This window comes from Vipera berus (genome assembly GCF_964194415.1).
Source record: "Vipera berus genome assembly, chromosome: 2".
Classification (NCBI taxonomy): domain Eukaryota; kingdom Metazoa; phylum Chordata; class Lepidosauria; order Squamata; family Viperidae; genus Vipera; species Vipera berus.
In genome coordinates this window covers 121,880,631-121,900,404 of record NC_138203.1, presented here as the reverse complement: position 1 = coordinate 121,900,404, position 19,774 = coordinate 121,880,631, and the positions used below count along the sequence as shown (strand labels likewise).

Below are 19,774 nucleotides of genomic sequence, written 5' to 3'. Positions count from 1 at the left end.
ATTTAGCTGGCCTATCTTCCTCCCCCCATTTCCATCTCACAGCAAAGGATCACTGGGACAGTGGCATATTTATAACCCTTGTCCCTACACATGTGGCTTGCCCATAGCTGAAAATACCAGATGGGGGTGTGCAATTGCCAAGATCTACCCTCCTTCACTGTCCTTTCCTTCCAGTCTATGTTGGCTGAAGCTGAGAATAGAACTGGAGTCAGATTCCTGTAAAGCAATAAAACAGTGTGAGGAGGCATGATAGGCAGACAGGGAGTATAATTGCAAAATAAGACGTAGTGTTTGTAAAAAGGGAAAGTGCCATAGATTCCTGTATTAGGAGGTACTTGACAGCATCCCTGGATCCACAATTCTGAGAATCTTTGAGCTACTCTCAAGATGATCAGTGATAAATACTTGGTGGAGTATAAATTAGACCCAGAAGATCCTCATTTGCAAGATCCAGGAACTACTATGCTCCTGCAATCCACTGTCAACATACCACCCAAAACCGATCCCCGAGATCCGCATGGGATCAACCAACATCTAAAGGTAAGAAGGGGAACCAAAGAATAACCATGTTTGGGATGTCCAAGATATAAGAACACAGCTCTAAGAAGCCATGCTGTCCATGTTTTAAAGAGTTATGCCCTCTTTAAAACTCAGTCTCCTCCCACTTTTGAAATGCAGGCTTACTTATGTTTCCCTACTTCAGCCCCAAATGTTCTCTTTCCTGATTGATTTTCTTATAATATGTCTCAAAGTCAATCAGTAGTCAGTCATTCTCTCTCTTCTCATATATACATGCCCACACACACTCAGTTGACCCTGTATTTGTGCAGAATCTCAGAAAGGAGGAATATTAGACAAAATGAACAAAGAAAGGGATAGAATTTATTAGTAATTTATCTCATAATTAGCAGTTCATCCCAGGCTACTAATGCTCGGGAAGAAGAGATTCAAAAAGACTCCACCATAATGAAGTCTTTAATAAATTAGGGCTGGGGGTTTGTACTGCAGTTGCCTAAATTCTCCGCTTATTCTTGCATTAAAATCCTTAATGTCTGCATGATTCTTGCTTCTTGGGTTATGTTTGCAGAAAAGAGCTTGAGAATACTATGTCTACAAACACAGATAACCAGAGTCCAGGTTCTTTGCTCTGACTAATATAATATAATCTGTCCAGTGAGGAAGCCTTAGTAACCAAATTCCCATTCTTCTTGGTAGCTGGAATTCTCCGACATCCTTGCAGAACCTTCCTCATTCCGTACCTTTGATCGGATTTGGACTTGGAGTGACATCACCTTTGAGAGCTCCCGCCTCTGGTGTTACCGTATTATCTCACTGCTCTGTGCTGTGCCAGTCTCTTTGTGTTCAGGCTTTCTCTTTGCCTGCCTAGGCTGTCTCCATATCTGGTGAGCATCTTCTTTTGGCTTTGTCTCCTAACATCACTTGGACCTACTGGTGCTTCCAGCCAACCTGTGCTCCTGGTTGTTTTAAAAACAAAGCAACCTCTTAATCATAAGTAGAACTATCAACCATTGCAATAGGCCATGATAGTTCTCAGGTTACTTGCATCCATATGGGTAGTTATCTTTGTATAATTTTCTGATCCATGATAATGATTTACTAAAATAATCTAATCACCTCAGTTTGTATACCGACAGGCAAACAGCAGCACTAGTTGATTTTGACTGATCTCTGAAAAAACGTAAGCAGGGACAGATCTGGTGAGGATTTGGATAGGAGACCTCTAGAAGCCAATACTGGGAACTCAAATGGGGAGTAAAAAAAATGAATTGAAGAAGGTAAAAAGAATCCACTTCTAGACTGACATTTTTTTAAAAAAAAACACCTAATCTATATATGTTGATATAATGAAGAATAATTTTTTTTAGAGTTTTTATTTTGTCTGGGTTCATATAACACACCAAACCATAAAACAACCTCACTAGCTCTATTTATACAACACAGCAAGCTACCAATAGCCAGGCACATCTACATTGTGTGAACCCAATGCAAAAAAGGGCCTGGAAAGATCAATTCCTGACTATCACCAATCTTCCTTCTATAGCATGCTACCTTACAGGATATTAGGTGCATCATAAATGACATGTCACAATCACAAAGAGGAAAGTTTCCCTAACTCAGTCAGTCAAAAACAGATTATGGAAGGCTGATCTGAACAAAGATGACCAACTGATACCACATATAGATTCTCAGCCTCCTTGACTATGACTCCACCAGCATCTCCTAGATCACCTTCTGTCCCATGGCACATCTGTGTCTGATTTTTCTTTTTTCCTGCATTATTGTGTTTCTCAGCAGACCACCGCCTCCCCACACCTCAGACCTCATACCAGCAGAGCAGACATAGCAGGGGTGCCAGATCTGGACTACAAGATCTAGATGGCCAATAGATGCACCAAAAAGCCCTACTCATTGGTATCTAGGTTTTTGCAGTCTAGATCTTGGTAAGAGAGAAGAGACATTTTGTATGGGAACAAGTCCTCCTGTAGGTTGTAGAATGAACCTACAAAATGGGAGAGTTTTGCAGCCAAGTGGAAAATACACCTGTTGATTTTTTCTTAAGAAAATAGTTTTAGTTATTGGATGAGCAGAGTGAAGCTTTGTTGTACTCAAATTGACCATAGAAATCTCCACAGCACATGGACGTTATACACTTTGCATGGGGCTTCAAAACTTCTCACTTGCAAGCAGACATTACAGAGGCCTTCCCATGTCTCTTTTGGGTAGCCATGCATCCCATGGAAAGCAACAGCAGAACCCAAATATTGACTCCAGTGCCCCCTGCTGGACAGAAGGAGGACATGGGAAAGGAATATGCAAGGGCTGATACTGTATAGACTTGAGAGATGGGGTAAAACCTGGCAAGAAAATTACAGTACAGGTATTCATTTAGCGATTGAATAACTGCAATTGAAGCCACAATTTGGTTATTAAGCAAAGTGGCTGCTAAGTGAAAGCGCAACTGGGCTTACAATCGTACTTCAATTTTTCTTTACTTTACAGACCTATGAAAGTCATAAATGAGAAGATTGATTACTAAGTTACTTTTTTATCACCACTGTAATTGCAAACAATTGCTAGGGATTAAGTTTGCATCATATACTAAGAGAAAAATCAATTGGCTAGTTTATGGCTAAGTGCATTGTATGAGCCTACACATCTGGTTAAATTCAACAAACCCTGGTTCAATTAAAGATAGAGTTTGTAAATACAGTGGTGAGAAAGAAAGGGGTGAGGACATTACCACTCAGGGTGAGGACATTAGGCCCAAGATATCTCCACCCCTTAAAAAAAACCCCTTTGCCTACATCTCAGTTCCTTCTGTTTCTTACTAATTCAGAAAGGACAGCCCCATGCAAATTTCCACAGTTCCGTATTGGAAAAACTCTATGTATCTGCATGTGAGTTGAGGGACTGGAACTGAAGAAAGTCATGGAAGAACATCTCCAATGCAAGATGGTCACCCAGAGATTTTATTTATTTATTTATTTATTTACCGGTATATTTAAATTTATATACCGCCCTATTCCTGTAGGACTCAGGGCGGTTTACAGGGAAAATTAAAAGTTAAAATACATCATATACAATTAAAAACGATTAAAACTAAGATTAAATTAATCCCTGAACTTAACTAAAACCCCATTAATTAAAAATTAAAACCTCTCAGATGCCACGTGAGAGTGAGAAATACAACTGCCTTCTTGTAGAACAGTCAAAGGAGATTAAATTATGCACGAGCAATCTGCATTCTATCTATTCTAAAAGCTAGCCCCACTCTTTTCCCCGTTCTGCGGAGAGAGGGAGAGAGAGGGAGAGGGATGGAGGGAGGGAGACACACAGAGAGAGATTACTTTCAACCCAAAGGAATTCACAGCAAGATAAAGGTATCTTCTCTAAAGGTTATGAATCATAATTTACCATGTTGGCTCCGTGCAAGTTGGTTGATAGATTTTTTTTTTACTTTTGCAGTGTAAGATTGAAAGCATGTGGGTCTCCCTACTCCCTACTCCCTACCAGGAACTTAACTACTACCTCATGCTGGCATGAGCATACAGACAAATATATGTATAAGATTATCTTGGACTGAATTGTGAGTGCACTTGGTATATACTTGACATGTTTGTCACTATTTCCCTTAAGCAAAGGACTTTGGCACTGAAGGACAGACAAGGAGTAGCTGCTGTGTAATTAAGGCATTCTGAGGAATTAGGCCATTGCAAAAGAAGAAATGAGCCAGCACTAGGGCTAATTTCGATGTCTGCTTTGCATTTTTCCAGAATGCTTTGCAACGTCAGCCTCTTATGGTACTGCTGCCATAAGAATAATGTAAATATTCAGGGTATTCAGGGAAAACAATAACTCCAAAGTTGTCACCATAATTAGTCACAAAAAGAATCATAATCCTTAAACAAATAAGTACTTTAGTAATATAAACTGATTAATTACATGGAAGAAAATATATCTGTTCTGGACAGAGAAACTCACTGTATACAGAAAACAGGAATGTTAGAAGGAAAGTTATAAACCCTTTTATGACTTGTGGACTTCAACTCCCAGAATTCCTCAGCCAGCGTGCTTGACTGAGGAATTCTGGGAGTTGAAGTCCACAAGTCAAAAAAGGGCCAGGTTTGAAGACCCCAGTTATAAACCAACCTTCTTTATGACAACATAAGAATTTCTTAGAATTAGAAAAATATGCAAATCAAAATGATACAATCCAAAAGAAAAATGTTATGATTGTGTGAAATAAAAAATAAATTTAGCACTAGTTACTAGTGACTAGTATTAAATATTAGTATTAAAATGTTATATAATGGAAAATAATGTCCAAAACAATCTAGATGGTAGGCTTAATTGATCTATTTGGTTAATCTAAGTAGAGTTTGGTAGGAAGACAGGATGGGCCTTTGCTGTTGTCACTCTCATGCTTGAGCATTCCTGTCAAAGGATGTCAGGGCCAGCTCCTTCCTTATTACCCACTTTTTAAGATTTTTTTTAAATCCTGCCTTTATTTGTTTTATAAATAACTGAAGGTGGTGAGCATATCTTAATACTCCTTCCTCCTCTATTTTCTCCACAATAACCCTATGGGCTGGGCTGAAAGAGAGAGACTTGCCTGAATTAACCCAGCTGGCTTTTATGGCTAAGGCAGAACTTGAAATCATGGTCTCTCTAGCTTGGTGCGCCTTAACCACTAGACCAAACTAACTCCATAATGTTAATTGTATGAGTTCATGTATTACTTGTCTGAATTACCAACATACCGGTAATTCAGACAAGTAATACATGAACTCATACAATTAACATTATGAGATTGCCGGCGGGTGACACCCAGGGATAGGGCCTTCTCAGTGGGGGCGCCTGCCCTCTGGAACCAGCTGCCGGTGGAGCTGAGGACTGCTCCCGACCTCCGATCATTCCGCCGGGGCCTGAAGACCTGGCTCTTCGAGCTCTCGGGCCCAGACTGAGGAGAAATTTTAATTTAGGGTTCTTTTTAATCGACTACAGGGTCAATTTAATATTTTTTAATTTGGTTCTTAATTTTTGTATTTTGGATTTTTAATTCCCTGTAAACCGCCCTGAGTCCTCAGGGAATAGGGCGGTATATAAATATAACTAAATAAATAAATAAATAAATACCTTTAAGGTATGTTTTAATAGAATTTTCCTTGTTTTGAGCATACCTCTTATTTTTATGTTGTCTTTTATTTTTCATTTTCATTACACTTGTTGTTAGCTATCTGATACATTGCAGAAAAGCAGGATATAGAATCAGTGAAACAGCTGGTTGTTTTACTGAAGTGTAAATTAAGGAAGAGTAGGGAAGTTTTGTCTAGACCAGGGGTCGGCAACCTTGGCTCTTTTATGACTCGTTGAAGTCCACGAGTCATAAAAGAGTCAAGGTTGCCGACCCCTGGTCTAGACTCTAGAAGGCCAACCTTTTAAAATTCTCCCTCCTTCTTCCCACAACAGGTGTGTGATGCCTTGCATTCAGCTGTGTACAATGGCCATGCCTCCAGTTCGCACCCTGTGGGCTAGCATCTTGGATGTTTTGATAGCCCCTCTTTTCACTAGCCTGGGACGCTGCTGCAGTGCCATCTACCTCACAGTCACTCAAAAGTGATAGAAGGATATTCTTACATCGAGATCTATACTGCACTGACGTCTCATTATACAACCCACTGAATACGTTCGATTTCCAGAAGGACTGACCAAGGGACTTTTTTTAGCCAAGGCCTTGAAATATGGGACTGGAGTGGTGGTGGGGAATGACAGGCAAAAAGAATGGAAAGGGAGCCTTCTTGGAGAATGAATAGTAGGGTAGATTCCCAAATGCTTCTTCCTACCTTTTCTTTTCCAAACCCCTCTCCTCTGCCCAGATCTGCAAACAGGGCTTCAGAATAATGCTTCCTTTTTTCTTTCCATTTGGAAACTAAAATGGGCAAGTCCTTTCCCCAAGCCCATGCACCTCCAATTTGTAAGAAAGAAGTAGGCTATGTGGTTCTTATGGCATAAAAATGTGTTGACCACCTGGGAATCACCTTATTTTGCCAACAACCCCCCCCCCCCACGATTCTTCTATTTTTAAAAAAATCAAATGGGAAGTGGGCAAACCAAAGCTCCCATCTCAGCATTGTCTTTATTCCTCCAGGACTCACACAGGCATTGTGAGAAAGTAAGCATAGTGAGCATTTTCAGGACACAACTTTCTTTGAAGTATGCCACTTCTCTTTCCCCCACCCCACCCCACAAAAGGTAAAAGCCAACAATATTTTGCAAAGTTGGAGAAGGTTATTAGGAAATAGCTTCCCCAATTTGCTCTCTAATAAAATGGTATTTTGTGCTACAGTACCATGCTAACAATGGCAGCCATTTTGTAGCCAGCCTGCTCCAAGGTCCACCATTTCTCAGAGTCCAAAGATTCTTTCTGAATTCTCCCAAGAGTTGAGCTGTATTCAGTCCTCAATTCTTATCCCTCAGTGACTCTCCAATCCACGTCACATATATTCATATTGGGAAAAGATCAGGATAACAGATTGGCAATAGCTCATCAACTCAGCCATTCCCAATCTAATGTTCTCTTACAAATTGTCATCCCACCACTTCTGGAGGTCATCAGGTGGAGTAAATCCCACTAATGAGACATACCTTAAGAGTGGGGTTTGCAAAGGAAATGCTTCCAAATCCAGAACGCTTCTGAAAGATGATTCACTCCAGCCCCTCCCTTATTAGAAATAACTGGAATTAATATTATGTTAAATTCCCACCCCTGCAGATTGAACAATAAACTTTTGCTTAGTTTCCTTTCTGCTTGCTTTGTCTTGGAAGCAAACACTCATGTTCCATAGCACAAAGACACCCCATTAACTGTTGTTACAATTCATCTACCACATGGGCAGCTTACATTCCCCTTGCACTGTTTTGGTTCGAAGTAATGTTTTTCCTTTTCTCCTTTGGTTATTGTGGGAACAACCCATCACCTCTGGGCACTGGGCCTTGCCTTTCATGGCCATTTGGCTTGGGCTACTGGAGAGATCAGGTCCCCAGTTCCATTGGGACATCTGACAAGACCTTTCAGGCATTATGTACTTTTCCGATGGACTTGAGCCTTGTGTTCTTCTGGAACAGTGTTGACTTGTTTGTATACAATATACTTAGTGATTTTTCAAAAGAGCAGTAGATCTAAGTTTAAAATGCAGAACTAGCAGTCTCTTCGTGGAGGTCAATGTACTGGGAAAGAGTTGGGTTTTTCCAGCTGTGCAAGGTGAATACTTTCTACAGTAGTCCTCACTTACCAACCACTCATTCAGTAACCAAAGTTACAATACTGCTGAAAAGCAATACTCATGGCTAGTCATTGTAGTTGTAGCTACTATAGCAAGGGCGTCAAACTGCCTGCCCACGGGCCGGATGTACCACGCCCACCCCATTGTCGGCAATGAGGAAAAAGCTCCGATACGTCGCGTGACGTCACATGACATCGCAACTTTGACATGTCTGTACTATAATGTTTCCATGGTCATGTGATCATGATTCAGATGTTTGGCAACTGGCTCACATTTACAATGATCAGAGCATCCCGCAGTCATGTGATTGCCATCTGAAACCTTCACAGCTGGATTCCAATAAGCAAAGTCAATGGAGAAACCAACAGGAAGCCACAAGTCAGAGTCATATAAGGTGATTCAGTTACAACTGCAGCCAAAACCCAACAGGACTGACTAAGTTAGTGTGGTTGTATGATATCATGTTCAACGACTGCACTGCTTAACAAGAGTTACCAGTCCCTATTCTGATCAGTAAGTGACGACCATCACTACTGTTTTTATTACTTAGTGGGGATACTCTGTTGCCTATGCCAGCAGTATTTCAACTGTTCACCAGAATATTTCTGGAAACTGCTGGCTGTAGCTGCATGTTGCTAAGGCTGCCATTCCTTTAGAATAACTATCTACAGTAGTTGAGATCTGGGGTGAAACAGATCAGACATCTGCCAATTTCCTGTTGTAGCTTAAATGACAGCTCACAGGTGCAGTGAAAGGGTGAGGTCTGGATGAGGCAATCCTCAGTGTTCCTGGCAGCCCCTGTGACCAGTCACTGGTTATTTCTGAATGCAGTTCTACCAAATCTACACCCAACAATAGCCCAGCTGACAAATCAGGAAGGGGAGAGGGAGTTTTCTTGGTGTATCATGTGATCAATTCTTGCTTCAGTCTGAACCCCACCTCTACACCTTCCCAATTTGCCTGCCAAGGAGTTGGTACATAGGTTAAATGGACTTCCAAGATAACCGACGTAAACATGTTGAGATACAGCTCAGTGACCCAGTGCAGGGCATCTTCACAGCAGCAACCTATCATTCAGGCAACTGGAAAGGGGCTAATCCCCCAATCCTCCTCTCCACACGAAGGCCACACCATCACACATTAAGTAATACAATTAAGGCTGGTTATTCCATAGGCTGACAACAATGGGAGTAAGAGGAAATGAAGCCAGAGCAATCCCCCAATTTTTGCTCTTAAATCGTCCTGTAATACAGCTGCCAAGAATTAAACTTTACAGGTAGTCCTCGATTTATGACCATTCATTCAGCTACCACTTGATGTTATGATAGTGCTGAAAAAAGTAAGTTACAACTGGTCCTTGAAGTAATGACCATTGAAATGCCTCCCCCTCCCCAGTCAAATGATGGGGCTGAAATAGAGGCTCATGGCAGTAGAATTATACACAAATGCAGGCTGGTACTTGTCCATGTCCATGTGCCTTAGATTTAATGACTGCCTCTGCTCTCTGCCTAATACCAGCCAATCAGACACATGCATTAACAAACATCTCCATGATAAGACCACACCTTAACATGCCACATTTCTTTTGCCCACTGCCCTGGCGATAGTACAGCCTACAGCTGCTGGTGCCCATCATGATGGTGTTCCCTAAAGCTTTGGCTGGCAGCAAAGTAGCTGCGTGCACTCATGCAGCAGGGCTAATGTTACAGGCACATACTGTATTTCTCTTTCTCAAGCATGGCATTGGGCTGGCAGGAGGCCACGGTGATGCCGATGCCAGAGTCAGCTGCACGCGGGGGACACCCACCCTGTGATCTTTCTCTTGCCTCCCTGGCAGAGAAGTCCTGTACCCTCTAGAAATGACCAGTGGCTGCTAAACTTAACTACAGTACATAACGATGATGGGAGTAAATGCTGTACTCATTTCAAGTGCCATTGCTTTCTTTAGTGCTGGGTGAAAACCTGTTGTTTGTGGGTGTCAGAGATTGCATCATCTCTTCACCCCTAAGAGACTTTTTAACCAAATGGCAGGGCTAGCTGAGGGGGAAAGGTTTTGACAATTATCTCTTGTGTTTGTTTCTCACTGTACCTATTCTAAGTTAAATTAGTCTCTGTTTGAGAGTTCCTTCCCCTAACCTCTCTCTTCTACTCTCTCCCTCTTCAAGATGTATTTAAAACTTTGTCTTTTATGCGTTTCTTCAAAAATCTAGCTTTTGCTTCAAATATACTGTATCTATTAGCATTCATTTATGGCTGAGCTAAGCTTATACTCCAAGATAATTATATCATGATATGTACTAGCTGTTTCTATAACAACAAACCTATCTAATTAGCACCATAGGGTGCATATTGTTAATGCTTCTACTAACAGAGACAATTTGTGAATAACTATCCAGCAGGAATGCTTGTGGCCAAAATGAGGCTTTTGTTCAGTTCTCTGCACACTACTACATTATATTGCAGGGGTGTCAAACTCACCACGTCACGTGATGTGTCGCGATGTATCATGACTTTTTTTTCCCATTCCCGGCAATGGGGTGGGGATGGTTTCGCCATGACGCATCTGGCTCGTGGGCCGGCAGTTTGACACTCCTGCTGTATTGCTTTCCAGGGAGGGGAGGGGTTCTGTCTAAAACTACAGAGGCTGCATTCGCACAACGTGCTTCAACTGGTCACCCTTTTCTTAGTTTGCATCTTACACTGATCCATAAAGTAACCATATTGGTTGGATTCACACAATCCGCTGAAACAGAAACCTATACTAACCAACATTATTTTTTTTTGTATAAAGTTTTTATTGTTATTTTTTATTCTCTACATACATATGTTAGTTTTTCAAACAGCATGCGAGCTGGGTTCATAACACGCTAATGCATATACAAATTCTACTCTTTGGTTCTCTCTTCCAACCCTTTATAAAATAGATTCCAGCTTTTATAGTATTCTGTTTCTTCTTTGTCTTTTGATCTCATAGTTAATCTGTCCATCTCTGCGCATTCCAATATCTTCTTTATTACCTCTTCTTCTGACGGTATTTGTTCATTTTTCCAGCATTGTGCATAACTTATTCTTGCTGCAGTTACAATATGTAAAACCAAGTATAAATTTTGTTTGTTAGGCTTTTCTGGTACTATACCTAATAAAAAAAATTCAGGATTAAATGCTACATGTTCTCCTAATATTTTTTCTAGCCAAGCATGTATTTTTTTCCAATAAGCCTTTACTTTGTCACATGTCCACCAAATATGATAATATGTACCTAGATTATGTTTACATTTCCAACATTTGCCTGATACATTTTTAAACATTTTTGCTAATCTAGCTGGAGGTAAATGCCATCTACAGTATAAAACATTTTATACAAATTTTCTTTGTATGCAGTTGACATTGTCAATTTATAATTTCTCTCCCACAATTTTTGCCATTCTTCTAGTTCTATGTTATAACCAAAGTTTTCCGCCCACCTTATCATTGTCCCTTTAATTTGTTCACTTTCCATCTCTAAAGTTAACAAAAATTTAACATTAACCAAACTTGGTATGTTGTATCAGTGCAGCCACAAGGTATTTACCTGACCTGGCTAAACAAGTTGTGTATAAGCAATTAGTGAATGACTGGAGGAGGAAGGGGTTGTATACCTTACGAATTTTGTGAGGTTTGACTGAAGTTTAAGCCTCCCTCATCTGGATGCTACAATTTTTCACTTGCCAAGAGTACACTCTTTATGAAAATCGTATAGCAATAGTTGGGCTGAATAAACTTCTGCACATCCTTCTATTTTTCTTTTACTCACTTGCAAGTAAGTAATAACTAAGCATTGACTCTTCAACTTGAATTAAATCCATTTATGAAGGACAGTATCACTCAGCTTGCAGAGTACTTTTTACGAATAAAGATTATTTGTAGTTCAGGGTTGAAATGAGGGATTAGCACTGATGATATTACCTAGTTTGGGTAATGAAATGTCTACAAGAAAACAACCAAGGTCAGAGAGCACCAAGGATCCCTCAGAGTACTTTCCCCCCCATTACAACACCCAGAGAATTTTCTAAAACTGGAAAATGCTTCCAGAAATTTATTGAGAAGCCCCAAATGCTTTTGCTATTTATTTCCAGCCTGTAGAAATGGAAAATACTTAAACTGAGCTTCTGGATAGAGATATCCCATCTTCAGCTATTGTTATCTTTGGCTGGCCAAGTCAACAAGAGTCATTTTGACCTCCAAATAGAATCTGCCCTAGGGCTGGTGTAAAACAAGAACCTTTTTTGGAAACAAAGCCGTAACATAATATATATTAATAAGATATGCATTGCTGAACCATATTCCTATGCTCATCTTGCCATTATCTCAAGTCACTGAATTTTATTTGCTGCAGATTTGTGCAGGGTTTCAGAAACTCCTTTGAGTAGTGACAATAGCACTGCAACACAAATAAATTGGTGTCTTGGAAAAAATGCATTTATATTTCCAGCTTCATCTCTCTGAAAATTTGTTTGTGTCCTTTCAAATAACCTAATTATTTTTCCTTCAACTGATTATTATTTTTGATGAGAGGTACACAATCCAGACTGAGACACAGGTAACCAACACATTTAAATTTCATTCCGAAGAGCTGATTTATCTACACAGTTCTATAATTATGTGTAGTGACTTGATTTTTTTTTAACAAATGAAGGTGAAAAGACTACCTAGACTGTAAACTATTCAGACTAGCTAAAAACAACAGAGTCTTGACTGAAAGGGAGGTGCATTCTGGCTCCAATGGCAACTATTTCTATCTGTGAACTGCTTTCAAGAGTTATCAAGAGAGAAAAGGGAGGGGGGCGGCAACAGTGGAGAGGCCGTTCTTCCCTGACAGTCAGAGGCAACTGGTGCTGCTTTTCAGAGAGAAAGACAGACAGACCCTGAACAGGAAACAGACCCAGAGCTATGGCCCAACAAGAAGAACAAGAAGTAGTAGACGTGATTCTGGAGAAGATCGACTCCCGGGACCCTCTCACCAAAGAGATTGATTTGGTGGAAAGAGACCCCAAGCAGATCAACCAAGAGGTAGTCAAGGTGAGCATATCTCTCCCAGGGCATGGGACAAAAAAGTAGCAGCAGCAGTAGCAGAGAGGGATTCCCTGAAGATTGAAAAGAGGAAGCAAAAAGTCAGCCTCACTAGATAGACCAGATCAGGAAATCAATCAACTCCACAGGAAGACTAACACTTCCGTATTTTTGTTGAGACTGAGTATAATAACAGAATTTGGCAAGTTTGATTGTGCTCTCCCTCCTCCTCCTCCTCCTCCTCCTCCTCCTTGTACTTCATTGAATCAGAGACTGGTCTGCCCGAGCCGCTCCCTAAATGTTATCTTGTGGATCTGGATTTAACAGAGAATAACAGAATAAATACTTTGGCCCCTTTTGCCTAGGTAATAGGGGTTCCTGCGTATTTTCTCCAAAGTCCTCTTCCCTGCCCTCTACAATAATATAAACTACAGAAGGCGAATGCATGGTATATAACGTTCCTGCAAAGAGTTGTTGGGGCTGCATATATCACTCTAGATATAGAGGAGAAGGGTGCTTCCACTCCTCCAAACTAAACCTTATTTTATTCTTCATACCATGTACTGCATAAATCTATGGTCTCCCTCCCCTTCCCCACCTCCAAAAAGAGTGGCTGCTTCCCAAGGAATGTGTTATTTTTAAAAGCTAGCTTGTGGTTTAGTTTTACAGTTTAGTTCATTGCCTTTAGAATTTAGCACATTGTATGAACTCTGGGTATTGAGCTACATTATAATCATATTGAGTAAAATCAAGCTGGCCACAGTGAAATGGAGGAACAGGAAAAGTAGCAATGACAAAGGTAGCAAGGGACAAAAAGTAATCAGGAGTCGCCACATTCAGCCCTCAGGGCTTCCTAGATGGGTTTCAGACTTTTTTTTTTCTTCTAATGGAGACACTTTCTTGAAAGCTAAGTCACAAAGGAAGCTCCCCGTATTTGCCAGGCTGATTCTGGAAATGTTGGAAAGTTAGGGAAAGAGAAAGTAGAAAAGATAGTGTTTGCAATTGAACAGAGAGAGAAAAGAAGGTGAGATGTCTAAGCAAAAAGGTGTGGTTGGCGTCATGCACTTCTGGGGTTCTCACAAGAATGTCTGAAGATCACCGCCCAGGTCCAAGCACTTTTCGCCCAACCTGGACGCTTGGAGGAACCCCAGAAACAAAACAGTAGCGCAATAGCCCCCTCTAGTGGCAGATGAGAAAGACAGTCTTGCGGAAATAGGAACATCCAATTGATATGTAGCGGCTAAGTAGAATATCATTTTTCTTGCAGTCCTTAATAAAAGGCTTTATTATTAATAAATATAGGCCTAAAGTAATTAAAAATGAATAAAGTCACAAGAAGGGCAAATTTTTAAGAAAGTCATACTCAACTTCACTTTCCTCAGCATTTTTTCCAAGCATCACAGAAGCAGGACTTTTAGCAATTGGTCAATGCCATTGAGAAGCAAGAATGAGAGAACGAATGGCCGCCTCTCTCTTCACTATGTTTAGCAGGATATGGGGAACTGGAATGGAGGATCACCACTACATTCTCCACTAACATAATTACCATAATTTTAAGGAAAATCTGGGTCCTTGTCCCCTTCCTCTTTTTAGGGAATATATCATGCCTTCACTTTGCTATTATACTGAAAGCTGAGATAGATTCATATCTTTGTAGGGGATAAAGTTTATGATATCATTTCTGTGTGTTACTCATTCTGCCAAGAGAATGTGACTTGTTATGTACATAAGCTGTCCGAGCGCCCGACATTACAGACTTACCCCAAATTGATGGTCAAAGTAGCTTCTTTTAGAGAAGCTGGGCTATGACTTTATTATCCCCAGCCTTCAGAGTACTTGTTCTATCCTAGTCTTAGTGTTAGGCAGTGTTTCTCAACCTTAGCAACCTTAAGGTATGCAGACTTCAATTCCCAGAATTCCCCAGCCAGCCATGTCGAATTCTGGGAGTTGAAGTCTACACATCTGAAAGTCACCACGGTAGAGAAAATCTGGTGTAAGGTATCTCTTTCTTTGGGCTACAGTCCCAGCTCTTCAAATGAAGGATTTCAAAGACACCCCGTTGATGCAATGCTGCAAAATAAGCTGGCCAATATTCCATCTCTATGAGTGCCTTTGGGCTTACATAGGCATTTTTAGAAAGTAGAAATAGCTGGTCCCTGTAATTTACTGCTTTTTGTCCAAAAAGGAAAAAAATAATAAGAAACAACCCACTATGATCAACTAAGAGCGACAATGGGAAGTTTACGGGGATCTAAAGAAAGATGCATAGCAATCCCAGCATCCTTGTTACATATGAACAGGAATTGTTATACAGTATTTCACACCTACAAAATCTCCATTTTGTGAGTAGGCAACAGCCCCATGGCAGCCATTTTGTGAGCTGGATCAAAACATGCTTTCAAAATACCAAACAGGTTCAAACAGGCTGGTTTTCTTTTGACAATTCTGTCCTTGAAATTGTTTAAGGAGCCTGCAAAATTAGCTCCCTCTGTAAATAAAGGTTTAAACACAGTATTCTTGTGTATATTATATGTGACAATTACTTTTTTAATTATTAGTGTTCTGCAAGCACATTATCCACCTAAATAGCTAAAAGGGGGGGGAATAGGACCTCTTCTTCCCATACCTTCCTATTTTCTGGGTATCTAATGGCAGTTTTTACTTTCCTAAAGCTAATCAAGGCCAAAGAAAAAGAATGCAGTTCTAATTCAATGTTTTGCTGATTAGTTCACTTTGCAAGAAAGCTAACAAGGTTCTAAAAAGGATTACTGAGTAAAGATAAAATTTAAAAAATGACACTTGGGAAGGGATAATCAGCTTAAGACTAATCATATATTATAGCAGTGTCCTAAATTTAGTGTTTCTCAACCTCAGCAAATTTAAGCTATGTGGATTTCAACTCCCCATGCTTGCCAGGGGATTCTGGGACTGGAAATCCACACAGCTTAAACCTGCTGAGGTTGAGAAATATTGTTCTAATCCTTTCCACAATGGGAGAAGAGTTGAACTCTGTTCCTAGAAGCTTTTAACTTGATTTTTTTGTTTATAATGCAAAACCACTTCTATCCTTCTTGATAAAACCAGGTTATCCACCAACAATTGAAAACAATGCATAATTTAAACCATCAGTTACTCCAATTTGTCCTTGATCATGCTTAATTTCTAAAGAATTAAATATTTTGGTTCTTGAGATGAATAGTAAATCCATTCCCCGCTTACTAATATCTGGTGGAAGGTCAACTCACCAGCAAATCTGGCCCTGCCCTGATTTTGCAATTCTTTCAATGAGACCTGTTCTGGAGAACTTTCTGAGCTCCTGGGAACTCAGATTTCACCCCCTGCTATCTGATCTTATCCCCTGCTGAGGCAGTCACTCACCTGCTCTTTACTCCACAAGAGGCACTTCCAAAATTCATATTTAATCATAATCATAATAGTAAAGTTGGAAGGGACCTTGGAGGTCATCTAGTCCAACCCCTGCTCAGGCAGGAAACCCTATACCATTTCAGACAAATGGCTGTCCAGTCTCTTCTTAAAAACTTCCAGTGTGGGAGCATTCACAGCTTCTGAAGACAGGTTGTTCCACTGGTTAATTGTTCTAACTGTCAGGAAGTTTCTCCTTAGTTCTAGGTTGCTTCTCTCTTTGGTTGGTTTCCATCCATTGCTTCTTGTCCTGCCTTCAGGCGCTTTGAAGAATAGCTTGCCTCCCTCTTCTTTGTGGCAGCCCCTAAGATATTGGAACACTGCTATCATGTCACCCCTAGTCCTTCTCTTTGTTAAACTAAAGGTAAAGGTAAAGGTTCCCCCGCACGTGCGTGCTAGTCATTTTCCGACTCTAGGGGCCGGTGCTCATCTCCGTTTCAAAGCCAAAGAGCCAGCGCTTGTCCGAGGACATCTCCGTGGTCATGTGGCCGGCATGACTAGACGCCAAAGGCGCACGGAACGCTGTTACCTTCCCACCGTAGTGGTCCCTATTTTTCTACTTGCATTTTTACGTGCTTTCGAACTGCTAGGTTGGCAGAAGCTGGGACGAGTAACAGGCGCTCACTCTGCTACGCGGCACTCGGGATTCGACCCACCAAACTGCCGACCTTCTGATCGACAAGCTCAGCGTCCTAACCCACTGAGCCACCGCGTCCCTTTCTTCGTTAAACTAGACATACCCAATTCCAGCAGCCATTCCTTATGTTTTAGCCTCTAGTCCCCTAATCATCTTTGTTGCTCTTCTCTGTACTCTTTCCAGAGTCTCAACATCTTTTTTTACATCATGGTGACCAAAACTGGATGCAGTATTCCAAGTGTGGCCTTACCAAGGCATTGTAAAGTGATATTAATACACTGCTGGCTCATATTTAAGTGATTGTCCACAAGGACTCTGAGATCCCTCTCACAGTTATTTCAACAGTGACAGCTCCAAAAGGAAGTTGCTCTGAAGTTTGGAGGTGAAAGACAGGCTGGGATTACCTAAATGAAGACTCACAGTAGCATGTAGGAAAGCTATGCAAATTAATTGCTGTCTTCCTGGTAATTTTTTCCTGTCTATTAGTTTTGGAAGTGTGTAAGATCCTAGTAGTGATCTACTCCAATCCTTCCTTTAAATGCATGATTGCAATTTGAGTACCAGGCGGTATTCCATCCATTTGAGAATTATAGGCTGCAAGTAAACACACACAGCAGAACTCAAGCAGACTTTTTCATAAGGAAAATAATTCTTTGAAAGCTCAACTCAGAAGAGAAAAGCAGACGAGGTGGAGGTTAACTCTTCTTCAATCACAGCGACCCTTCGCCACCAAGTTTAAGACATGTTTTTACCAGAAGTAAATACTGAATATGTTTAGCAACTCAGATTCAGGGAGAAGAGTTAACAGCCCCACTCCACCCCCCCACCCCCCAATGAGAAAAATCTTTGTTCCAAATCATACCCAGTTTTGAGGTTAAAAGCCTTGTTGGGTAGTTATTAGCTCTACTTCCCTAAAACTAGAAAAAATCTTTTAGCATTCTAGATATCAGAAATGTATTGTGCTTAACTACTGTAGCAACACAAAAATTGTTACCCATGATGGAAGAGATTTGGATGTAGAAGTCTGGGATAGTATGAGGATTGCTACGTTGGATAAGGGATTAGACCAGAAGTCCTGCCTTCCAGCCCTAGGACTCAATAGTTCTAGTTTAAACCATCTAGAGAAGGGGTGTCAAAGTGCCAGACCTTGGGGCTGGATGTATCATAGCAAAACCGCGCCCACCCCATTGCCGGCAATGGCAAAAAAGTCACAATATGTCGCGAGACGTCACGTGACGTTGTGAGTTTGACACCCCTGATCTAGAGAACCTCTAGTTTGGAAAGGCCGCTTAATAGCATTAATTTTTTTTGCTTCTTCTTTCTATTTTTCTTTCTTTCCTTTTTCTTTCCTTTTTCCTTTTTCTTTCTCTCTGTTTCTTTCTTTCCTTTCTCCCTCTCTTTCACTCACACACACATCCTCCAGACTGAAACAAAGCTTTGGCCAATTCACAACCTCTCTTCCTACCTTGCCAGGTAGACTTTGAAGATGTGATCGCTGAGCCAGAGGGCACCCACAGCTTTGATGGAGTGTGGAAGGCCAGCAACACCACCTTTACGGTCAGCAAGTACTGGTGCTACCGGATTCTATCGGGGGTACTGGGGGTGCCCCTTGCCTTGCTCTGGGGCTTCCTCTTTGCCTGTGTTTCTTTCTGCCACATCTGGGGGGCCATGCCTTGCATCAAGAGCTACTTCATAGAGGTGCAGTGCTGTGGGCGCTGCTATGCCTTGTGCATACGTACCTTCTGCGACCCTCTCTTTGAAGCAGTGGGAAAAGTTTGCAGCGACGTCCGAGTGGCCCTGCGCAAAGAACATGCAAAGGACTGAGCCTCTCCTTTGGGTCAGGACAGGATTCTGGCTTCATTTTTCCTTCACTTGACCCATCAGATGGGACAGTAGCTCAGCTGGAATCCTGAGTCAGTCGACTGATGGAGGTGGAAACAATCTGGCTGATGGATCTTTACCTTGAATTCCCTGTCCCCCCAAAAAAATTACTCCATCTCTTTCTGATTATGGTGGAAAAACCTGTACTCTAAATCTTGCCAACTTTAAGATGTGTGGACTTTAACTCCCAGAATTCCGCAGCCACCCATACTCCAACTCCAAGAAGTCCACACACATCGTAAAGTTGCAAAGATTGAGAAGCATTGCTCTAAGTGTACCCCCCATCTCTCTCTCACACACACATACACGTCACAACACAGTGGCAAGTTCTTCTACACAAGCCCTTTTGTGAAACAAGTAACTGTGGAGGAGAACTGTTGTAAGAGTTCTGCAGAGAAAGTATAGCAAGGCTTTCTAGCAGCGGAATAGGACAACTTGCCATGGCCAATTCACCGCAGCCAATTCTCCATGGCCAAGCATTTGGCCTGTGGGTCATTTCAGCATTGTAGCCTCCCCATTCTGGTACCTTCTAGATGTGCCATAATTACAGTACCCAGAATCTTCCAGCAGCCTGAATGTGGGATGCTGTGAGTTGCCTTTCCACAATACGTTGAGGCAGCCAATGGGATTAGAGCTATCATATACAGGATACAAAATTCCAATACCGCCTTAAATTTGAACATGATATAGTGTCCTAGGAAGCCATTGCAGAGATGCTTTAAGTAGAGCACTAATGCCTTATATCACATTTTCTCTCTCTCTCTCCATCTCTGACATTCACTACCTTACAGTTTCAGCCAACCCATTTCAAGTCACTACTGTGGTACCTCTTTGAAATCACTGTGGACACGACATTACTCCATCAGTGCTGCTCTTTCTTAAACCTTAATGCTAATTCCTGCTTTGAACCAAACGCTGACAACTTTCTAAAATTAAAAAAAAATGTTTTGCATTTTATGACAATAAAACCCAAGCAAAT

General features: G+C 41.1%; 2 protein-coding genes across 2 annotated transcripts; both read left to right on the top strand.

The window, feature by feature from the left end:
* Window positions 1-352: 352 nt before the first annotated feature.
* LOC308662371 (caveolin-2-like) lies at window positions 353-7,279 on the top strand. Its single transcript, XM_081318104.1, has 3 exons — window positions 353-540; window positions 1,216-1,403; window positions 5,992-7,279. Exons 1-3 carry the CDS (start codon window positions 388-390, stop codon window positions 6,140-6,142), a joined length of 492 nt encoding a protein of 163 aa, XP_081174230.1. The 5' UTR covers window positions 353-387; the 3' UTR covers window positions 6,143-7,279.
* A 5,389-nt stretch (window positions 7,280-12,668) lies between these two features.
* Window positions 12,669-19,774, top strand: LOC308663468 (caveolin-3-like). Its single transcript, XM_081319891.1, has 2 exons — window positions 12,669-12,863; window positions 18,388-19,774. Exons 1-2 carry the CDS (start codon window positions 12,735-12,737, stop codon window positions 18,736-18,738), a joined length of 480 nt encoding a protein of 159 aa, XP_081176017.1. The 5' UTR covers window positions 12,669-12,734; the 3' UTR covers window positions 18,739-19,774.